Source organism: Epinephelus fuscoguttatus, linkage group LG14 (assembly GCF_011397635.1).
Source record: "Epinephelus fuscoguttatus linkage group LG14, E.fuscoguttatus.final_Chr_v1".
Taxonomy (NCBI): Eukaryota; Metazoa; Chordata; class Actinopteri; order Perciformes; family Serranidae; genus Epinephelus; species Epinephelus fuscoguttatus.
In genome coordinates, this window is record NC_064765.1 from 17556590 (window position 1) to 17578521 (window position 21932).

The 21932-nt window shown below is 43.9% G+C and overlaps 2 protein-coding genes across 7 annotated transcripts in view; both read left to right on the forward strand.

Annotated features, from left to right (window-relative positions):
* The window catches only part of pacrg (PARK2 co-regulated), a 189887-nt gene extending 172149 nt beyond the window's left edge, over nucleotides 1-17738 (forward strand). The window contains exons 5-6 of the mRNA XM_049595661.1: nucleotides 1998-2125; nucleotides 10161-17738. Coding sequence (XP_049451618.1) covers nucleotides 1998-2125; nucleotides 10161-10193 — 161 coding nt within the window. The 3' untranslated portion in view covers nucleotides 10194-17738. The remainder of the gene's footprint in view (nucleotides 1-1997; nucleotides 2126-10160) is intronic.
* A 1164-nt stretch (nucleotides 17739-18902) lies between these two features.
* Nucleotides 18903-21932, forward strand: part of qkia (QKI, KH domain containing, RNA binding a) — an 81722-nt gene continuing 78692 nt past the window's right edge. For all 6 annotated transcript variants that reach the window (XM_049595651.1, XM_049595655.1, XM_049595650.1 and 3 more), the window contains exon 1: nucleotides 18903-19354. In XM_049595651.1, coding sequence (XP_049451608.1) covers nucleotides 19210-19354 — 145 coding nt within the window. In that variant the 5' untranslated portion in view covers nucleotides 18903-19209. The remainder of the gene's footprint in view (nucleotides 19355-21932) is intronic.

The following is a 21932-nucleotide window of genomic DNA, read 5'->3' on the forward strand; positions in this document are numbered from 1 at the left end:
ATGCCGAAGTTTATAGGGAAGTTAGCCCACTACAATGGTTGCAATGGCAACAGTGCACATAAACCACCACTCTGACCACCTTGCTGTGTTTATATGAATGAGAATGTCCTTTCTACTCTCATTCTATTTCTATGTTTTCACCACTCGACCGCCCCGACTCCACACATCACCACATACACATTTCTCCCTGATTGCTTTGCCTTTTTTCTTTCACTGCTCACATGGCTGCATTTAAGATGCTATTTCAGATTTTGCTAACTAGTAGTGTTCAGCGGCCTGTGTTGTGGGCAGCTCCGAAATAAAACACCGCCTGATTTTAGATACACAGCGAGCTTTTCTTAAAGGCTGCATTCCTGAGCTGTTATTGCGCTTGTTGCTCTAAACGGAAAACTGTAAATAGCTGCTAAATAAAGCCTACGCTGTTAAAGTTGCACTCCGTCCAGGCTAAGCAACGGTCAAAACGGCCGTTGCTTTCATGTAGAACAGGAACGCGAATCCTGAGCAGAAAAAAAGCAAGTGCAGCAGACTGAGATCATAGACGTGTTACTGCTTAACAGCCCACTTTATGAGTTTTAATGTGTTTTAATGAGGAGGCCATGGATGGGTGGAAAGGCGAGGAGATGGAGAGAAAGAGAGAGGGAAGGTTGAGTTTGTCAGGGAAGATGAGAGATTAGAGAAGATTGAGGAAGAATAAAGGATGGTGTGTAAGGAAGGAGTCGGAGAGAGGTTTAATGTCGCCTGCTCTCCTCAGGTCTAATTAGGAGTGAAAGAAGGGGCTGTGGGGTCCGTCTTAAAGTGCTGCTGTTAATTTTTCACATCATAGGTACACTTCATGATACACTCTCCTCTCCTCTCCTGTCCTTTCCTGTCTTGTCCTCTCCTCTAATCACACAAGAAACGCTTTGAGTCAAACGACGAGCACTTTTCTTTTCTTTGTTTCATTTTATAGCCTCAAGAAATAAACCCACCATTTCTCTCCAGATTATTTTAGTTCAACAGGACATTTTTTTGCAAACAAACTTGGACGTCTGTTGTGTGTGTGTGTGTGTGTGTGTGTGTGTGTGTGTGTGTGCCTCATTCCTCTCTATATTTACCTCCCTCTGAAAAGTGTTTGGAGCCCCCAGTGCAGTGCCATGAGATTGGCAGTTTGCTGTGTGCTGATAAAGTCACGATCTGTGTGTGTGTGTGTGTGTGTGTGTGTGTGTGTGTGTGTGTGTGTGTGTGTGTGTGTTTAAGTGTGCCTGCTGGTGAAAGCAAGGAAGAAGGAATAGAGGCTGGACACCTCAGGAATGTTTTTTCGATAACAAGTTCCCCCAGCGCTCTAGAGCTCTGTTGTACAATTTTGTGTGTTTTGTCTACGCCGTTGTGTTTGTTTGTGTGTGTGTGTGTGTGTGTGTGTGTGTGTGTGTGTGTGTGTGTGTCCTGGGGGGGGGGCAGCTTTCTTGCTGTGTTGCGATTGGCCACATGTGTATCATGCTCTCTGAGCCTATTTTTCATTTACCACACATAAAAAACACAAACACCTTCATAAATGGAAATATTGATACTGTTGAATTTGTTTTCTTTTTCTAATGAGAATCACCCACCCACATACACACATTCCTACCGGTGGAGCACGACTCCAGGTCACTGCTCATGCCTCGTGCGCATCAACACAGCGTTGTGCAACAGCAGAGCCGTCTCTAACTCGCACGTCCTTTACGCTGCTCTCCTCTCCGCAGGCTCGCCTCATTAAACTTTCAGCTGAACAGTTAAAAACTCTGCTGCCGCTCAGTCCCAACTGGCCTCGGCATAAGAGGAGTAAATTAAATTCAGTCTGTCCAGTGGGTTTGAAGTCAGATGGAAGGATGACATTTGCCGACTCTGTCTGACGTGGCCACAGGTGGTGCTTTGTGAGCCCTGACATCAGCCTCACAGTGTGCGGTGACCCCGGCTGGGCTGAAATACTTTTGTTTTGCTCGTTCTGTCTGCCTGACTCTGCTCCCTCATCCTTGCAGTCAACTGCGGAGATTCCATCTACTACGGCCAGCAGAAGAGAGAGAACATCGGAGACCTGATCCAGGAGACTCTGGAGGTGTTTGAGCGCTACGGAGGGGAGGATGCCTTCATCAACATCAAATACATGGTGCCTACTTATGAGTCCTGCATGATCAGATGAGGAGGGAGGGTGTCACCCTGACACTGCACAGACTCTTGCCCCTTCCTCTGCTCTCTTCTGCTCAAACCCTCTCCTCCCGCCTCTTTACCCTCTCTGCTCTTTGGCACATCCCTTTAAACTCCTATTAAATTTATAACAATGCATACATGTTCTCTCTGTATCTGTGTATTTACCACTATAACTTGTTAATACAAGCTTGACAGAACAAATTTCCCTCATTGAAAAACACCACTATGTTTAATGTATTATCCATGTCGTGTTCATTTTTTTATTACTTCAGTGATTTATTTAGCTGGCTGATAAGTAATCATTGATGCACAGTGACTTTGATGTCAAACAGCGATATCCATCAGATGAAAAATGTGACAAACACTCTTTCAAAATGTATGAAAACACAGCATTGAAAATTCCATTGATTTAAAAGTGATTTTTTTTTCTTCTGCCTCTCAAACGCTCACCACCGCTTGATGCTCCACTGTTGTCTGTAAAAAGTTGGTTCTTTGCTTCAGCAGCTGTTACATCAGTAGATTCCCCTGCACGGTGACAGAATTTCAAGGTGGAAAAAGCGCCAACAGGTCCAAAAGAAACTTCTCAAACCACTCCTGCAACATTGCTTTGCCTTTTTGCAGTCACCTTTTGAGCCTGCGGGGTGTGAACGCACCTCAAAAGACACATTTTTCCCACAGTTCCACTTAGATCACATGTGATATTTTTGAATATAAATATTAAGTAGTTTATTTCCCTGTGCTGAAACAGTAAACACATGAAAGCCACTACAAAGCTATTAATTGAGAAGGTGCTAATGCAGCTTGAGAGGCACAAAAAAAGGAGCTGGGTGAAATTCTAGTGATGCAGGCCCGTCTCTCCTATCTCAGTCCACAAGGTCCTGTTGTACATCTGCACTGTGTTTTGTCCCGCTCTACAACTGCTCCTATTGTGTTGTACCACTGTACCCATTCTGTCACAAACCCAGCTGGAGACGGAGCTTGTCTAAACATGCAGAGGAAAGATGCATAGGAATGAGGACCGACAGCATTCCTCCTGATAACACTCAGACACACACACGTTTGGTTACCATCCTTTGAACTCAAATACCCCCCTGTGAGCCTACTGAACATTTGGCATGCATGTGGGCTTATTTATGACTGTCTCTGCATGACAACATACATGTTTCTTTTATTTGACCAGAACAGCCTGTACCTCAGTCGCATCTTTAACCAACTTTGTGTTCTCTTACTTCCAGATTGAAGCTCTCTCTCCCCACTATCCTCTCTAAGGCTTTAAAGTCACAGTGGAAACTTCTTCCCAGACACAATGGAAGTTTTAGCAACCATATTCCCCCCCCACACACACACTTGCGCATATACATATACAACCCTGTGACCCACAGGGGAAACATAGCGTAATTGATTTCTGACACTCACAAGGACACTTGCACCGTCTTGTATTGTAAGTCATGTCTCCGGCAAAAGCAACTTTACAGGCCTGCAGAGGAATCTATTCTCAACCAGAAGACAGGTTCATAATGCTCATATTTCAACCTCAGCACATCTTGAAAAGAACGCTACTGAATAGCTGTTCCACGCTGCTGAACCCGGTTGGCTGCTCTCCGCCTGCTGCCTGATCTGTGCAGTGAAAGACAAAAAAAGGAGTGCAGTGCAGCCCCCTTTCAAACACAAAACACATAATTCACCTTAATAACTGCGGCTGCATAATACAACAAATATAGCAGCGGTGCAGGGGCATGGACTACTTTTAAAAGGGGGGGGGGGGTGTTACAATTTCACCTCTGTTCTCGCTTGATGAGCCGATCGAACTCTGAGCAGCCTGCGGTTCTGTCGAACTGTATCAGTGACGCCCCACTGTCCCGCTTCACCTGTCCAATTTTACTGAGCCACAGGCTAGCAGCTGGAGAGGAGGGAGAGCTTTAAGACAGAGAGGACAACTGAAGAAAAAAAGGACAGAGTGTGAACATTTTTGTTAAGCTTGTTCTTCATAGAGTGCTTCAAATATTGTTTTGCAGAACTTGCCAGACGCACTCCATCTGTTCATCACAGCCTTTAGCTTGGAGCCAGCGCACAATGTCATACAAGCCATAATATACAGAAATTTAGAGTTCACTTCCCCTTCTTCGCACTTAAAGGGCCAAGCAGTCTAATTGCTTTGGCTCAATTAGGTCACATCAAAGGCGCTAATGGGCATTAAATGCTAAATGGTGTCCGTTTCGACCTCCTCAGGAACCCACTGAAGCTCATTAAGAAAGGTGACAGTCTGTAAAGGAACATCGGAGAATATGCTCCCCAATCAGGAGCTGCACACACACATGCACGCCGACACACACACACACGATAATGGCAAACAATGCCAAACAACAACACTGAGCTGTAATTGCTCATGCAAGTAATAGAGTCAACTGTGAAATGAACAGGAATGGAGGCAGCCAATGAGGTTATTTGGCCAATCAAAGGCATCAACGCTTGACTGGTCCAGACGTACAGGCCTGAAAGACCAAGCATGACATTACTTGAATTTCCCCCTTATCTCGCTCTGTTCTCGGACATGAAAAAAGGGCCTCAAAAACAAATGTAGCATAGAGCAGAAATTGTCCTGATCATCATATTCTAACCCTTTCGCCTTAGACGTAATGAGCAATTGATCATTTTGTGACTGCGGGTGACCCAACATACACAAGGAAATAAATTGCTACCCATTCAGAGTATTTCCTCCAGTCATAGAGCGCAGGTTATAACATCATGCTCTACTTCCCAACAGCAGATAGTATCTGTCGCAGATAAAGCCACATTATTATTTTCAGATGAGAGGATTTCCAAGGGTTTTTGTTTGTTTTTATTCCCTGTCTATTGTGAGAGATCTGCCTGATGTCCTGTGCAGGTGATAGGAATGATCCAACACGTTATAACATACACATCTAACATATTCAGTAGGGTTGGGTTGGTGTAAAGACTTTTGATACTAATTCAAACACCAGACTGGACTGGTGTACCAAATTTTACCAGGTGTAACACTTAATGTAGCAGCCGCCCCTGACCCCGACTGTCGCGTCACTGTCTGCACTTACTCGATTTAATGTGCACTTTAATTACATCATGTAAACAAGCCATGTAAATATCAGATTTGCGTTCAATCAGACTGGACATGTAACCACTTGCTATTGTCCTACAGTTGTAATGTTACTTTAAAACAGAAAACATGTTTTAAACTGAGATATTTACTGGAAATGGCATACAATATAGTCAACGGCAAGTAGCTTAGCTTGTTATTAGCGATGGTCATTTACCTTAGCAGAAACTTTTAGCTTCCTGGTGATCTCCCACCAGCAAGCTTCCACCTTATTTAGGTTTTTGTGGTGCAAAAGAAGGTATCATCTACATAATTCCTCAATTCAGCTTCATGAATCAACCATTCCTCATTTATTGCAGAGTTTTCAAAGCGAGCAACAAGAATAAATAGAAACAAAAGCTAGTTAGGACACTCCCTTTCATTGGCTTCAAATCCAAAGTGTTGCTGTATTAGCGCAGTTTTCGTTTTCTTAAGAGACTAACTCAGCCATGTTTTGTCACCCCAAAAAACACATGAACTTTCCAGTTAACAAACACAGTGTGTGCCACTTTCCCCTCCTCTTGCCTCCACTAAAACTTGATCTTCATGTTGCCGGCACTCAGCTCATGGCCTTCGAGACACTAGTGGCTCCATTAGGCTCCAATTACACAGACAGCGTTTTACAGGTTGCAAAAACACGAGGCTGACCGCACTTCCTTTTTTTTTTTTAATTGATTGCCACTCGTTAAATAAAAACTTGCTGCACTTTTTTATTGTAACCAGACAACCACCCCATCACCTGCTTAGCTTAACCCTCTACTGTTTATTTATTTCACGGTAACTAGTAGCTAGTTACTAAAACTTTTAGTCAGAGGTTACTTGTTCTAGCTCTGGTTGAGGGTGAGAGGCTGTCAGTAAACAGTTTGTTGGGCACGGGGAAATAGAGATCTGTGTGGTTACATGAGACCCTAAAAAAGAGGGTGGACCATGGAGAGTACCACCAGTTGGTCCAGGAGCTTCGTCACAATGATGGCCATTTACAGTCATATTTTGGGATAACTCAGGGGAAGTATAGCTCTGAGTATCCACCAGCCGCTACCACCAGTTTCTCCTCCGTTCTTTACCTACTGTAAAAGTGTTGTCATGACCACCACAGAAGGTCCACCTCTCAAATCATCTGATTGGACAATGGGAACAAATGGAGATGATGTAGGGCACTTTTCCGCTCTGAGTTGAAGTTTTTTCAACTCTCTCTCTAGCAAAAATGTGAGGCATGCAGAAATGCAAGGCACAAAGCAACACGTGTGTTCAGGGCCTAAGTCCATAAAAAGATTATTTTGATAATCATTGTAATATTGCTCATGATTTATGCAATACAAGTTGGATTTATTGCTGTGAAGCCCTCAGCACAGGCTGCTGATGTAGCCACTTTTTGACTTGCCATGTGTCCTAATGATAAATGCTGTTTTGCATTAAATGAGACTGGTTTAAGTTCATACCAGACCGGACTGGCCAAACCACAATATTCAGCTATTTCACAACATATTTGTGCATGTTGTTTGCCTTTTGTTTATTTCCTCTCAGCCCAGATAAGTGCTGGAGAGATTTCATATATTCTTTGCTTGCTAAACCCCAGCTCAGAGCTCAGTGTTCACTTTGTTTGTATATAACACTAACTGCTAACTGGATTTGGGAAAACACATTATGCACCACATGGTCAGTGGGCTTCCAAAATGGTGCATTGAGGGTGTTACGACCCCGACATTAACCACTGAGTGTGTAGCGTTCCTGCACACCTGCCTTCGTCCTTACCAGGGTGAAATAGCTCTCTCTAATCCACAGCCTGGCCTAATCCTCACTCTACACTGCAACTGGACTCCGGGGGTCAACCCTAGACGATGTGAGGCCTGTGGGCACTCACTCAGCTCCGGGGTTATTATTAGCCTCGCTAGCTCAGCCCCTCACAACAGCTGCCGCTGCCCTGCAGCCAGCAATAACTCCCACTGAGGAACACATGCAAGCCATTTCATTGATGGAAACACTAAGCATTGCAGCGACACAGGACGATTTTTACACAATTCAGACAGCCTCGCTGATCAACACAGTCGACTACGCAGACAAGTGTTTACACGTGTGTCTGGCTCGCACCCCACCAGCTACTCCAGCCATCAGGTTGAGCCGCTATGTGAGAGTGAACATTGACTTTCTGAAAGCTGGCACCATGGAGCTCAAGTTTGTCCTTGCGCATCTCCGTCTCACCACATCACAGTAGTGGCAGGCCAACAAAGGCTTTTGTATTGCAGTGAGCTGCGCGACAAAAGCTACACAAACACGCCGATAGCGTTCTGTTGACGGAGGGGAAAAAAGAGATTGAGAAAAGTAGAGGAAACGCTAAGACTGAGGAGGGGAAAGACAATTATGGAAGAGGAACGGCAGCGTGACAGTGTTTGTGGTATGAGTGTGTGTGTGTTTGAGAGAGTAAACATGTTGAATAAAGAGGAAGACAGAGAGATACATTGCGCCTGAGACAGACCGGCAGTCCAAGATGAATCTGGCACGCAGAGAAATGAAGGGAAGGAGAGACTGTGTGGGCCGTGTGGAGATGGATGGATGGAGGGAAGTAGGATGTTGTGTCACCTGGTAGAGAGAGCTGTCTAGCTCTGGCCAGACCTGAGATTTAGGAGCAGTCAGCGGCAGAGAGAGGAATAAGAGACCAAAGAAGAGAAAGAGGAGGTGGATGGGGGCGGGGTGGTGCAGACTCCACCACTTGGTTATCTGTTTTTCCCTCACAAGTGAGAAACAGAAGAGAATTGAGGCGACAACTGGCACTTAACGATATCATCACGCTCCCTTATCTGAACAAACAAGCTGAATGTACGACGTCTCCCCGTGTTGGAAATCAAATAATTCATCCATGTGGGTCACACTTAATATGATCAAAGTTGGGTTGCGTGTTGTAACATAACCCTGGATACGGTGTGGGATTTATAAAGCGTTCAGGAAGTCTTCATCTGTCTTCCCCTTTATCACTTCCTCCTCTCCCTCTCGTCCCTTCTTCTGCTGAGCTGTCTCTCTTATTCCAATGTAATAGTCTCAAAAGGCAGATTGTTAGGACCAGCAATGAGAAGGATTGTGCCGTGCAACAAAAATAAATGCCCCCCTGGGAATGATTCGTCTTGTTTACGTCTGCCCGTCGGAGTCCACGCTCATCCGGGGAGCTACTGAGCATGTGCGAGGCAGGACAGCACAATGGAGATTTATCTATCTGCCTCTCCATATGCCAGGTGTCTGATTCGCAGGCTTAATTCAAGAGTGGAGGAATAATGTAAACACTTTGAAAGAGGAGCTCATATTCTGTTTTCCTTCTGAAGTGCTCCGTGAAGCTCCTCTTAAAGGAACAGTGTGTGAGATTTAGGGGGGTATAGTGGCAGAAATGGAATATAATAAGTGTGTTTTATTTAGTGTGTAATCACCTGAAAATAAGCATAGTTGAGTTTTTATTACAGAATGAGCAATTTGTATCTACATAGGGGTCCACGGAGATCGCCATGTTGCACGGCCATGTTTCTACAGTAGCCCAGAATGGATAAACCAAACACTGACTATATATAGGACCATTTGCGCTCGTCGTGTCCACTATCGTAATTAGGAGTCTCTCCGTGGTGAACGTGGAATTGGTTTATTGAGTGTTTTAGCGGTTTAAATCACTGTAGGCCTGTACTACGAAGCAGGATTTGGAGTTAGCGAGGTGACTTCAGGGTTAACTCTGGGTTTTCAGTACTATGAAGCTGGTTACTTATGCTGAACAGCTAACCTGCTCCGGGGCAAGTTAACTTAAGGGTATCAGATCACAGCCTGTCGACACCCTGACCTCTGACTAATCAGATCACTGAAGAAAAAAGTATCCATGGACAAATATTCGGAGTCTCAGGTAAAAAAGAGGAGCCTATGTATTATTTTAGGTCAGAATATTTCATTGTTCCAGGGCTCCATTTCCACTGTTTTTTTTTTTTTTAGACAGAGCTTCTAACAAACAGAGATCGGTTAAAACACTAAACACATGATTTTAGCTCGTGTAAAATGTATTTTATTCCATCACTGCAGCTTAAAATGACATTAGACACCTGTGTGATGAGAACAAGAGGAAACATTTTATAAGAAAAATAATATTTAGCTCCTGTTATTATAAATGCAACATCTGGGTCAGATAGACCTCATCAGTTATTAACTACATTTCCACCCTTTATTTTGGTAGCAGAAACAGTCTGGCAACACTTTAAAGTGTTTTATGTGACATAGTCAGAGTAGTTTCTTCTAACTAAATCGCAAAAAATACTCTGTACTAATGTCACATATAGCCGAGTGATACCTTCATGTAATTTAAGTCTCGGCTGACGGTGAATTTTTGGAATGTATTTAAAATGTTCTGACATTTTCTGTGAGTATAGTACATGTCCAGTCAACAAAACACTGTTGCGACTGTTTCATCTCATATCATATAAAGCTGCCTACTTCATTAATGGTTCTGATGATGTCGCTCGTAATTAACACCACCGCCTCTTTCACGTGAACATGCTTGTGGCTGGATAGGAAAACCCAGAATTAACTGAACTAGTTGATAAACACCTTTGTTGTACCGGTTATCCAGACGGCCAGTGTTAGGGTTAGTCTACCCAGATAGCAAAAATATATCCTGGGTAAGTTGAACTGGCTTCTTAGTACAGGCCTCTGGTCCACTTGTTTTGGAAAGAGAAGACCTCTGCAGATAATTTAGCTCCCGGTAAAAAGCTCCTAAACGTCTGGATCTTAGTTATCAGAGAAAAAAGGGGAGCATACGTTAGCAGGTGCTGGGCTCGTGGCTTGCCTGTGACGTAAAACTGTTTTATTCTGTGTTTTTAATAGTTTTAATCACTTTGTCTGTGTTGTTTTTGTTGTTTTGTAGAGGAAGAGGCTTCTGCCAGTAAAAACCTTGTGAACCAAGAACACTGATGAGTCTGCAATCCCCCTAGCTGCTGAATCCCCCTAAATCTTGCGCACTGTTCCTTTAAATATAAATAAAGTCTGCTAAAATCTTACATCGTGATTTCCTGTCTAGGTTTGTGAGGATTCTTGTGCGTGTGTGTGTGTGTGTGTGTGTGTGTGTGTTAAGATCCCAAAGTAGACCACACCACAGGATCAATCCTCCTCTGAACAGATGTGATCAATGAGGATTCTCCCCCTCTCTCTGTCACTCTCCTTCACCCACTTTCTCTGTTCTTCCTTCCTCTTCTTCCTCTCCTACAGGTCTTATCGCTTGCAAACACTCATTTCTTTCCCCGCTACGGGCTGGCGGGCGTGCACAAACAGGCAAACGAGCAAGTAAACAAATACAGGCATCTTCAGTAGGAGCGGGGATGGATCCACACTGTTAACAATTGGCGGGGACAGATGTAGCATCGGCTGGACTTCTTTAAGCTGTATTGACACCTGTGTGTTCTCCACAAGGGACGAAATGAGGAAGGAGGAGTGGGCGAAACCTTGTTTACCCTCGGCCTGTTTAAGTGCCCCGCGCTGTAAAATGGCAGAGTGTTTTTCTGTGTCATTTCCTCCTGTTGATTGATGATTAGCAGGTTCGAGGTGGGACTTTAGAGGTTTTCCCATCAGAGCCTTCCACCACAAGTGGCTCCAGCTGTCACCCCTCTCTTTCCCCAATCCCTCGCTCCCCCCAGACTGAGCGCCAACAGGCAGGCCAACAGGCATTTCCATCACCAGATTGCCAAACCACTGGAGCATCCAGACTACAACACCCAAGGTGACCTTTAACAAAATAGAGAATGGTGAATGGCTGTGGTGGCGAGAATAGAATGTTATTGGAAACACAGGAATACTGGAGCTTCAGATTGGATTGTGATAGATTTTTCCTCTTGCCGCTCCATATTGTAGCACTCCTCCAGGTGACACTTCCTCCTGTAGTGTGTGAATAGTATATACTCTTTCTCATGCAAAGTCTAATTTGTGAGGGATAAAAAGAAAACAAGCCTCAACAACAGACGAGTCTCCTCACTTTCACTGAACTTACTGCCTTTCCTGGTCCACTTAGTATCCATTTCCCATCTCTTGATAATTCTACAACCCCAAATGCACCAAAACCTGTGAAAACACACTGACATGTAGCTCTAGCTCAGTTCTAACTATGCCAGCTAGGTTAAAAAATGCATCTTCTTGAACCGTTTTGACCCTCCTTAACCCTGTAATCCAGTCAGCAGGTAGGTATCAAATATAACATGATGGATAGAGGTCTCCACGCCCCCACACCAAACCCCCTCTCTCACAGCTTGAATTGGACCCACCGCATTGTGGATGTTTTTGGTCCTGGAGAGACAGCTTTACCCAAATCCAGACTAAGGCTAAGACGAAGGCATCTTATCAAAATGCTATTGTGTTTTAGTGTGGACACACGGAGCTGGGGACTTTTGAAAATCCATCCATCCATCCATTTTCATCCGCTTGTCCAGGGCCAGGTCGCAGGGGCAGCAGGCCAAGCAAAGCACCCCGGACGTCCCTCTCCCCAGCAACACTTTCCAGCTCCTCCTGAGGGACCCCAAAGTATTCCCAGATCAGATGAGATATGTAATCCCTCCAGCGTGTCCTGGCTCTGCCCCGGGGCCTCCTACCAGCAGAACGTGCCTGGGACACCTCGAACAGGAGGCACTCAGGAGGCATCCTGATCAGATGCCGGAACCGCCTCAACTGGCTTCTTTCAACACAAAGCCACGCTCGCTTCTTGACTGGGTCTTATCAGTTACAGCATGTCAAGCCAAAACATTCGACTAGGTCTTTATACCTTTTCTTATTTCATCCTTCTTGTATTGGTACTCATTTCCCATTGCCATGGTTTCCTCCAGTGACAGATAACGCTCCTGGCATCGCTCTGACATGTCATCGTATTTGCTTTGTAACGACTCCCAATCTATGTTTGAAGTAGTCTCTTACACAGACGCTGATGACATCAGCATGTTGGCTGACTCTGTCGTCTGTGGACATTCCTATAGGAAAGTTGTAATAGAACTAGCACTGGCTCCCAGCGGCAGTGATGTGATTGGATCCAAATCCATGTACTTCTGTACTTCCTCGACCAACGGCTGATTAGCTTTGCCTTACACCCGCCTACACCGAAATTGCTGTTCCCCGAATTGTTGTCCGTAGTACAGCAGAAAAGGAAGTGTTTAGTGCATCGCAAGAAGAGATTAAAATGGATATGATTTCATTAGATTCAGCTATATTACAGAGCTGCAACGTCTCTGTTACATGTAACACATGTGCCGCACCTATGGCAACGCCGTTATGTGGTCTGGATATCCCCGCCCATTTCTATTACAAAACGAAAAACGAATGTCCCTAGACTCCCATTCTGAAGTATGGGAGGCTAGTCACGCAAGACTCTGTTTGAAGCCGCCTTGATGGCCTTAGGTCCCAGGTCCACATAGCATTGTTTTCTGAGCATCTTTTTTGTGTTGTACCCAATAAGGAAAAAACACCTGCAGCCACCCTGGGAAAAAACGCCACACCCAGCATAGTTTTTCAGAGCACTTTGGCTTTTTTGTGTGACCGCTCTGAGCGCTTCTAGTCAAAAATCTTTGAATTTTTCAGACAGGCACTGATGTTGTCACAGCCACTCCTTCAGCTACTGTCTGTCCTGAGCCGTATGATATGCCAGTCAGAAATGATCACGACCAAGACAGAAAAGCCCATCTGTTGGAGCAGATATGCCAAACACTTAATGTTGTGCTTCTATCACAGCACGTTGTAAGCTTGTGAGTAGGTGTATTCAGCCCTCTGTTAACATAGCATTGTGTTAGCTACCTAGCTAATGTAAATGTCAAGATATTCTTGTGACAGAAACAAAACCCGGGATGAGCACATGATCCCCTGCCGCCACTTTTCTGCCAAAGTAAAGCGCTATGGGGAAACAAGCGTCATGAGTTACTTTGTCATTGGTCTATGCAAAGAAATCTCTACTCTTACTTTCCGCAATCGCTCTTCTTCCTCTGTATTATATTTTTATATCTAATCAACCAGCTGCAGAGAAGACAGTCTGCTTCCTGTTTACCCTGGCGTGTGCATGCCCCGTGTGCATGGATGGTTATTATGTGAGCAGCATTTTCAGTATGGACGAAAGTTATTTCTGAATTTGTGCTGAAACGGTAGTGCGTACGGAGATTGTTTTTATTTTAAAACACTGCTTTTAAAAGTAAAACATACTGGAGTGGATGCAAGCTGAGATCACATCCACGCTAGACCAGCAAAAAAAAAAAAAAATCTTTTTCAGGTTTTCCATTCACACTAACTTCCCTGAACACCAGGAAAATGGCTAAATCTGTTCATCTTTGTTCTCTTTACGTTGGCAAAACACACAGTTATGCATAACAACAGACATTTGGTAATGGGTGGGGCCAACACAGCCTCTCTTCTATCACTTCCTGCTCTCCGTGATCACCTATAATGTGTTTCAGTGCAACCAAAGTCACAATTTATCTTTTATCATTTACATAGTTTCCTGTTTTGCGTCGTCAGACAACTGAAAGAGCATGAAGTAGTGATTCGATCTCATAAATGCTACCTGTTAGCAACTGTGAATAGTAATTCCTGCACTGCTGCACTGGGACTTGATTGATCGTTGAGTTTTTATGATTGCAAAGTCGTCCGAATAAACATAGATACAGTTAAATGGCAACAACTCTAATGTGCGATCATTATATTGACATATAAAACAAGTGCTCACAAAGAGGCATAGAGGCCCTTAAATGTGCTGATTAGATCTACGACACCGCTAAAGTACATCTACAGAGGGAAGGGAAATTGTCCCACCATAGCTTTCACTAACTCATCCTTCCTCTTCATCCTCATCGTCTACAATTCTTACTTCGGGTGCTTTCAAGACAAATAAATAATGTTCAGTCACTGACTATAACAAATGCATGCGCAAACAAGTATGAGAGCAACAGTGCATGAACACGAGCACGAATAGGGCATTTGTCATGTCATGCTTATGATACGAGTTAAAATGAATTATAGGTACATTATGTATTTCTCTGTATATGCTCTGTATATGCTGTGGTTGCTAGAAGGACATTTATTTCTGTTGCGCTGTGCTCACACCTTCCTCAAAATGTAAATGACCCAGATTCTGCCAGCACTTTTTCCCCCCACAGTCCCCAAACTAGTAAGCCAAAAGAAAAAGGGAAAGATGTTGTTCTTGTTTGTATGTATGCGTGTTATCAGAGCCTTTGGGCCTCTGTTCGCCTCCTCCAGAGCTACAGTCGTTATCGCAGACAGCCTTGCCTCGACAGAGTAACCAGCTCCCACTCACTTTCCTGCGGCTGTGGCCCCCGAGGCGGGCTGCAACCAGCTACAGGGCCCCTACCGAGGGCCCCATTGTCTCCAGCAGCATACTTTCAGTGGAAAACCCAGGGCGCTCTCCAAGCTCATTGTGAGCGAGCTAACAGCCTCTCTTCAAAAGGGGCTAAACGCATGTTCATTAATTATCTGGATCCTTGTTAATTGGATTAATTGTTGAATAGAAACCGTGTTATTAAAAATGACGAAAACACAAGGGCAGGGGGAGCAAAAGGGGGGATTAATATCGTTTCTGTTTACTCTCGGGCTGTCAGAAGACACTAGCACACACACGCACACACACATCTGAGTATGCTCTGCCTGTCTAACGGCGCGTCTCTCTCTATCTCTAACTCCGAGTTTCTATTTCACACACACATCAACACACGCACACAGCAGCCGTATGTGACCCAACTCAGAAGAATGAGCGCTAGGCAAGGTGCAAATTACCATGCACACCACTGAGATAAGAACTAAACCCATTTTCAAAGCTCAGAATAAATGCCAGATTCTTTTTGATGCAAGAAGTCTGTGACTTTTTCCAGCGTTTATATTCAAAGAATAAGGGACGGAGAAAAAAAAATGAAACATAAAGTCAACACTATGAACAATTTAGCTATCTGTCCAAGTCACATGAAAAATGGGGTTTCTCATTCCCCCTGCCTAGCTGCACACTCTTATCTCCCAAAATCACTTATCAGTGTTTGACTTCAAGGGATGTTTTATCGTTCTGGCTTTAAGATGGCACGCTGATACTGCAGACCATTTGGATGTCGGGGCTAATATTACATGTCCTGTAACTGGTAGATGTGCAACTGACGAGCCATAATGCCAAAACCTTATAGCTGTGTGTCCTGTGGTCACCGGTTGAAATCGTGACAATCAAATGGCAAATAACAGATTTGGTAAAGGGGCACTTCAGGTGTTACGCTGTTGGTATTTTTCAACCTGAACCCTATTTTCCAATGTTTTATGCCTAAGTGACTAATTGGAGCAACAGTATTTGAAACTGGTGCAATATTGAGCAAGAGGGCTGCAGGGTAATCACTTCACTATCAATTTGTGTCCACAAAATTTGCTTGTTTTTGCCACTGATAGGCTCATATTGTTATTCGAAGTGTCTGATAACATTACGGAAAGAATCCCTACAGAGATAGACCTTTTTGTTTAGGAATAAGATCCTTTTTTTACCCAGAAACAGCCAAGAAATCACCATGGTCAAACACACCAGACTCCATTAAAAAAAAACAGTAATTTTAGAGTGCGTATCACCAGCATGTTTTCACATCAAACATTGTGATTTAAAGGTTTATTTCCACCAAACCAGAGTTGGTGCTTGTTGGAACGGTGAAAAGACGAACCAAGACGGGTTTTGTGAGTATTATTTTGTTTTTATCCACTTTGAATGAAGTGTGTCATACAATGGTAAAATTATTGATTATTTAAATAGAGTCTGGTGAGTTTGGTGATGAAGATTTGGGGGCTGTGTCTGGTTAAACAAAAAGAATCTTACTCTTGAACTGTAGGGATCCTTTTACACTTATTGACAGACACTTATTAAATCAATATGAGCCTGTCAGTGGCAGCCCATTTCATAGCTGCCAGCTATCTTTCAAAAACTGTTGTTCCTATAAGTCACTGAGAAACAAAACCATGGAAATATAGGGTCCAGGTTGGAAAAAATAAACTAAAGTTACTCTTTAAATCTAACCAAGGAACATGTTATTCATTTTAAAGCACAGTTGGCAGTAACAAACAAAAGTCCAAACTGAAATAGAAGTTTAACAAATAATCATTTCTATAAACCAGGTGTCTGAGACTCATCTGAACCTCGACAGTAATTATAGCATTAACATACTGTAGCTATATGTAGACGCTGGCTGAAGGGCAGAGAAACAGGATCTAGTAAATGTGTTGCATTGGTTGTTAAGGCAACCATATCTGTCTCCTGCTTTGATGTGGAGGCTCTTGTCGCCTGCTGCATTGCCAAACGCTGTTATCTTGGACCGGATTGCAAATATTTTTGTGGGGGGATATGTGGTTTTTCTTTTTGTGTGTGAGCAAGTTTGTATGTGGTAAGTGTGTGTCTGTTGAGTTAATGACAGAGAGACACAGTTGTCTAATTAAACTTGTCCCAAGACGTCACCAGATCTAGTTAGTCGTCTCCGATCAAGTTATTGGACATGCCGCACTAATACTAAGAGCCTGGACTTAATTTGCTACCCTCGATACCAACACAGTGGCGACAAACTGCAGCCAGAAGGTCATAGTGCAGCTGTTTGAGCATTCATGCACCCAGCATGGGGACTACTTTTACAAAGACATGAGTGGGTGAGCAGTAAGTGGACAAACTGAATGACGGCCAAGGTCAGGGCTCAGATTTTAGCCAGGCCCCTCTCAGCCAACAGCTGTTAAAATCAAAACGGAGCAGTTGTGGTTTATTTTCACACTATGCAGGATGTGAGAAACCGGAGGTAGCCGGTGTGTGTGTTCCATTGATCAGGGATGTTAATCTTCGGAGGATATGTAGAAAGGTCCTCCCAAGGACAGGACAATGAAAAGGCCTTATTGATTACCGCAACGTTGATCAATCGGTCCCACGACAGATAACAAGATGTACAAGTCTTGAGTAACAAAAGGTATCTTGTAGGATATGGACTATACACAGGTTGATGATTTTGTCATATTTCAACACCCTAAAGTGAAGCCTATACATGGAATCAGATTTGTAGGTTGCTCTTGGCAAGTATACTACCTCTAGACTGTTGTACACACACACACACACACACACACACACACACCTTGTGTATGAGGTGGGAGACTGAACACACACTCAACCCACATATGACTATTCAAACCAGATCACCAGTCCATACCATGTTAGCAGACCTATACACATCACTGCTTAACCATAGAATTACACAAGACCTTGTAAAATCTATGTGACAAATTGGGCTGCTGTGCTTTGATGTTGTCACTGGAATGTTGTTTTCACACTGGATTGGCAGCATGAAGAACCGTGCTTATGATGTTGTGTAACGTAGAGGAGCGGGGGGGGGGAACAACATAAAACCAGTTGGAACAGGAAAAAATAAAGTTATTTATCAGAGGAGCAGATCTTTTTGAACAAGATATAATAAACTGCTTTTTCTGTCCTCTGCACTTGTTTTGCTGTTTGTACCTTGTCTTGTTCTTTACCTGTTTTCTTTATCTTGCTGTTAGTGTCCTATTTTCATTCATTCATTCACCAGGGCCAGGGAAACACAATCTCATTCCTCTGTGAAGACTACTGTACTGCACTGTAATTAGATGGATAACAACAAGGACGCAGCACCTATTTCAGGGCCCCATGCTTAAGCAGTCTCTGTGGACCCCCCATTGTTCCTCTCTTGATCCATGTCACTGTCATGCACCATTTCCAAAGTCAGTTTGTTTTTGTTCCTTGGTTTCTCTTTCTTGGAGGAAGACATGACAGCGTACGTTGGTGCCCCGGCAGCTCAAGCAGCCACTCAAGTCTAACTGCATTAAGAGATGAAACCAACTGAGGGGTTGGATTCAACCACTTTGTGCCTTTAAGGGGTAAGAAGGGTGTCAGAGAGTTTCTAAAAATTTTGAATACAAATATCAGTCTTTCAGTTGATTTATTGAGCCAGTTTTAATGTTGTTGTGGCACTTATGAGAAATCAAAAAATGCAAACAACAGCACACTTTTCATTTCATGCTTTTTGAGGGGCCCCCTCAGTCCCACTTTCCCCCCACCATGACGCCCCTGGGATGACAATAAAATCTCTAATCTTAAACATGAGCTATAAAGGGAAAGTGTGTGTTGATGATTCAGAGGAATTAAAAATAGGAAAAAGAGAACTCCTAATTTGATATTTTAAAGAATTTATGTTGCTGTCTAAAACACATAAAGAGAAAATCAAATCTCAGCTGTCTCCTCTTCTAACTCACATTATTGCCACAAGCTCTGCCTTTGGTGTTAAAGTTATAAGACCACTGAAGACAGTAAAAAGGGCACAAAACCATTACTTTAGAGTTTTAACTGATATAATGTCGCTATTAGTGATGAAGAGGAGACAGAATTAAATGTGTGCTGCCTTGTGTTGACAACACTTCAGGGGCATTATGTGCATTCCTGCGCACTGCTCACTATTGGCTCATATTTCTGTCAATCATTTAAGTAGCAACGCCGCCCCGCCCTGCTAGCTCTTATCTAAGCGCTCATTGGTTCTCCCATTAGTCCCCCGAAAGCCCCGCTGGCCAATAGCCGTTGAGGAGGACGGAGCCTTTCCGGTGGAAGAGTCTCTCGCGCCTACAGTGGTGGAATCGAACGTCCCCGAGCGCACACGGCGTAGAGGAGAGTACGGCGCACGAGTCTCTGGAAGGAAGATAACGGTTTCTTTTTTTGCCCCCTCTCCACTCAAACAACAAGAACAAACCAAACCTGAATTTTTAGGGGGGTTTACAGAGTCTTCACATCACCAGGAGGAGGGAAGCGAGGGATTGGAGCCGCAAGTTTTTTTTTTTTCCTTTTTTCGTTTTTTTTTTCTTCCTTTTCCCTAAAACAGGATTCTGTGTTTCACGGTGGTTTGTTCTCCGCACTCGCCGCAAAGATGATGGTCGGAGAGGTCGAAGTGAAGGAGCGACCGAGGCCGAGTCCCGACTATTTGATGCAATTATTAAACGAGAAGAAGCTCATGACCAGTTTGCCAAATCTCTGCGGCATCTTCACACACCTGGAGAGGCTTCTCGACGAAGGTAAGTGGCGGTCTGGAGCGACCGGGGGGAGAGAGAGGAGGGGAAGCGTGACCACGGCGCAGTCCGGCTTTGGCACGGCTTCGCTGGGCGTCCCTGCTGCATAACGTTAGCGAGACCCACACTCGATATTACCAGCCGTGGCAGGCACGATAACACTCACAACTTCCCCCCACGATTAACACCTCACATCCAGAGCAGGAAACCATTTATCCTGAGTGTCTGTCTCACCCAGCGAGATGTGGATTTGAGAGTTGTGTTGCTAACGCTGGGGCTTCCACGGAGTTTGTTTCTGCACTCTTGACTTTGTGGCGACGAGGCGAAAACTTTCTCTCACGCACTTAGAAAAATCACAACTGCCTATCAATGTCAGTGTATTCACACAGACGTCTCACAGTGACATTTTAAAGCACTCTTTAGGTTTTTAAAAGCTCATTAAATTTAGACAGGGCCTGATTCCACATGTTCCCCAGCATTTTAGCTTCTGTTAGCCACATTTTAAGCTAGCGAGCCTGGGTGTCTGCATTCCGTTGAACTCTTCAGGAACCAAAACGGTAGCGTTAACTTAGCTAACGCCTCCTTAAATAAAGACTTAACCAAGCAGCACTGCGTATCACACAAATGTCAAGAAGTGTTAGAAAAGTTGTCTTTATTTTCGCTCGGAGGGGTTGTGTGAGTTGTTGCCCAGCGGCCGAGCTTAAAAGCACGGAGGAATGTGTGTGCTTGTTGCCCAAACAATAGCCAGCAGTGAGTTGCTGCTGGGAGGGGGAGTGCACTAAGATTATTTCAATCGTCTAACTTTTTCATTAAAAAAGGGGACACGGTTTTGTTTGTCTCCCTCCACACAGCCACTACAATATTTGTCTTGAAGCGAAGGTTATATTTCCTTCCCTTGCTGCTGCAGCAGCAGTCGTCGTGTTTTTTTTTTTGCCAGTCAAGCGTGCCTTACCAAAAATTGCGTCGCCTTTTGTCGGCGGCGCCGTCCAGACGGGATTTGTCTGTCTGTGTGTATTTGCCACGATTTGTCCCTGATTTTGGCACGAGGAGCTGCGCTGAAACACGGGGCTTTATCGCCGTTTATGTTGATAGTATCAATAACATAAGCTGGTCTAAGCGGAAGGTTGGACCTATGCTTTATGTAACTGAGCTGGGGACACTAGAGAGCGCCACAGCCCCCTAAGCAGACTGTCCCCGTGCTGTGTGTGTGGTGTCGGACTGGACACCATGACACTGATGAATAAAGAATAACAGGCTACAACACGGGAAAAACAAGTGATTGCTTCGTAGGCAGCACAGGACGCAGAGAGCAGTGCATACCTCGTAGTTTCGGTTGCATGTCTGGATGAGTAGGCTCTGTAGTATGTAGTTGCCAAACCGGTCTGCAAAGATTTTCTTGCTTCCTTCATGAGGGGTAAACAAAATACTTAAAGGCGTAAAGTAGACTATTTCCTGTCTCACTAGTAGTAAAATGCACGCAAATAAATATAATTACACAGCCTCACACTTACTTAAACACCCCCACTCAAATTAAAGTCCAAACCTGAATGTTATTTTGGTGCAGTAGATAAAGTAAGGTCCCTCTTATCTGTGATACAGACACTGTGTGAGTGTTTAAAGAAATATTTAAGTGCTTTTAAGATGGAAAAAATAGCACTTCAGTGTCAGGTTGAGGCCTGTAGAAATGTAAGCAATAAATCATTCCGTGTTAAGTGTGAAAAACAAGAGACAAATTTCCCAGGGTGTGACGATAGCATTTTCCCCACATGTTTGCAACCAGATTTTGTCATTAACACTGCCAAGTTTGATTCCCCTCCACACCCCATAAATGCATCATAAAAGAGGCATTATGGAGTTTTTTAAAATTCTGGGAGCCAGCTGCTTTATTGGGCTCAGTTGGGAGTGATGGGTGTGTGATGTTTTCATTGAGGGGAGAGTCAGGAAGCAAATCTGTTTTCTTTTTCATCGCTGCTCCCCTTTGCCATTAGCCATTCCCCGTAGTCGTAGACCCCTAACAATCGTCTGAGCAGTAAAGAACAGGGATCACGCACGCAGCCTGTGTACCTCTCATGTGCTCTCAACTCAGCCGTGTTGCTGTTGGCACAGAGTGCGAGCTAATCCACAGAAAGCAAGAGGCTGTGATTCAGCTTGTGTGTGGTCAGCAGTGATTTAAAAAAATCTAATGTATATAATACATTTTATATTTACTGGCTTTGTATTTTTCAAGTAGCAAACTAACACAAATCCAGCTTCCAAACTAGGCTGACCCTAAAGTGCTGAGGTGATAAGGGTTTGGGCTTTTTAAATATACTGTTAACTCAGATCAGTAAACTTTGTTCTGTCACATGGAAAATGTGAAAAGTTTGTTTCTCTGTGACTTCCTAAATCCTCTGGTGTGCTGAAGGAACAGAACATTTCGAACGCAGCTGAGGTATTGAGCTATTTTTGGTTTTTCTGGGGGTGAATTGTCTCATATTTTGCACTGGGCCTATAGTCACCGTTCTTTGTGTTTCATCTGTGCGCTAACTGTGGGACTAAAGAGTATGTAAAGAATTACAATGCACTCTGCAGAGATGCTGTGTGC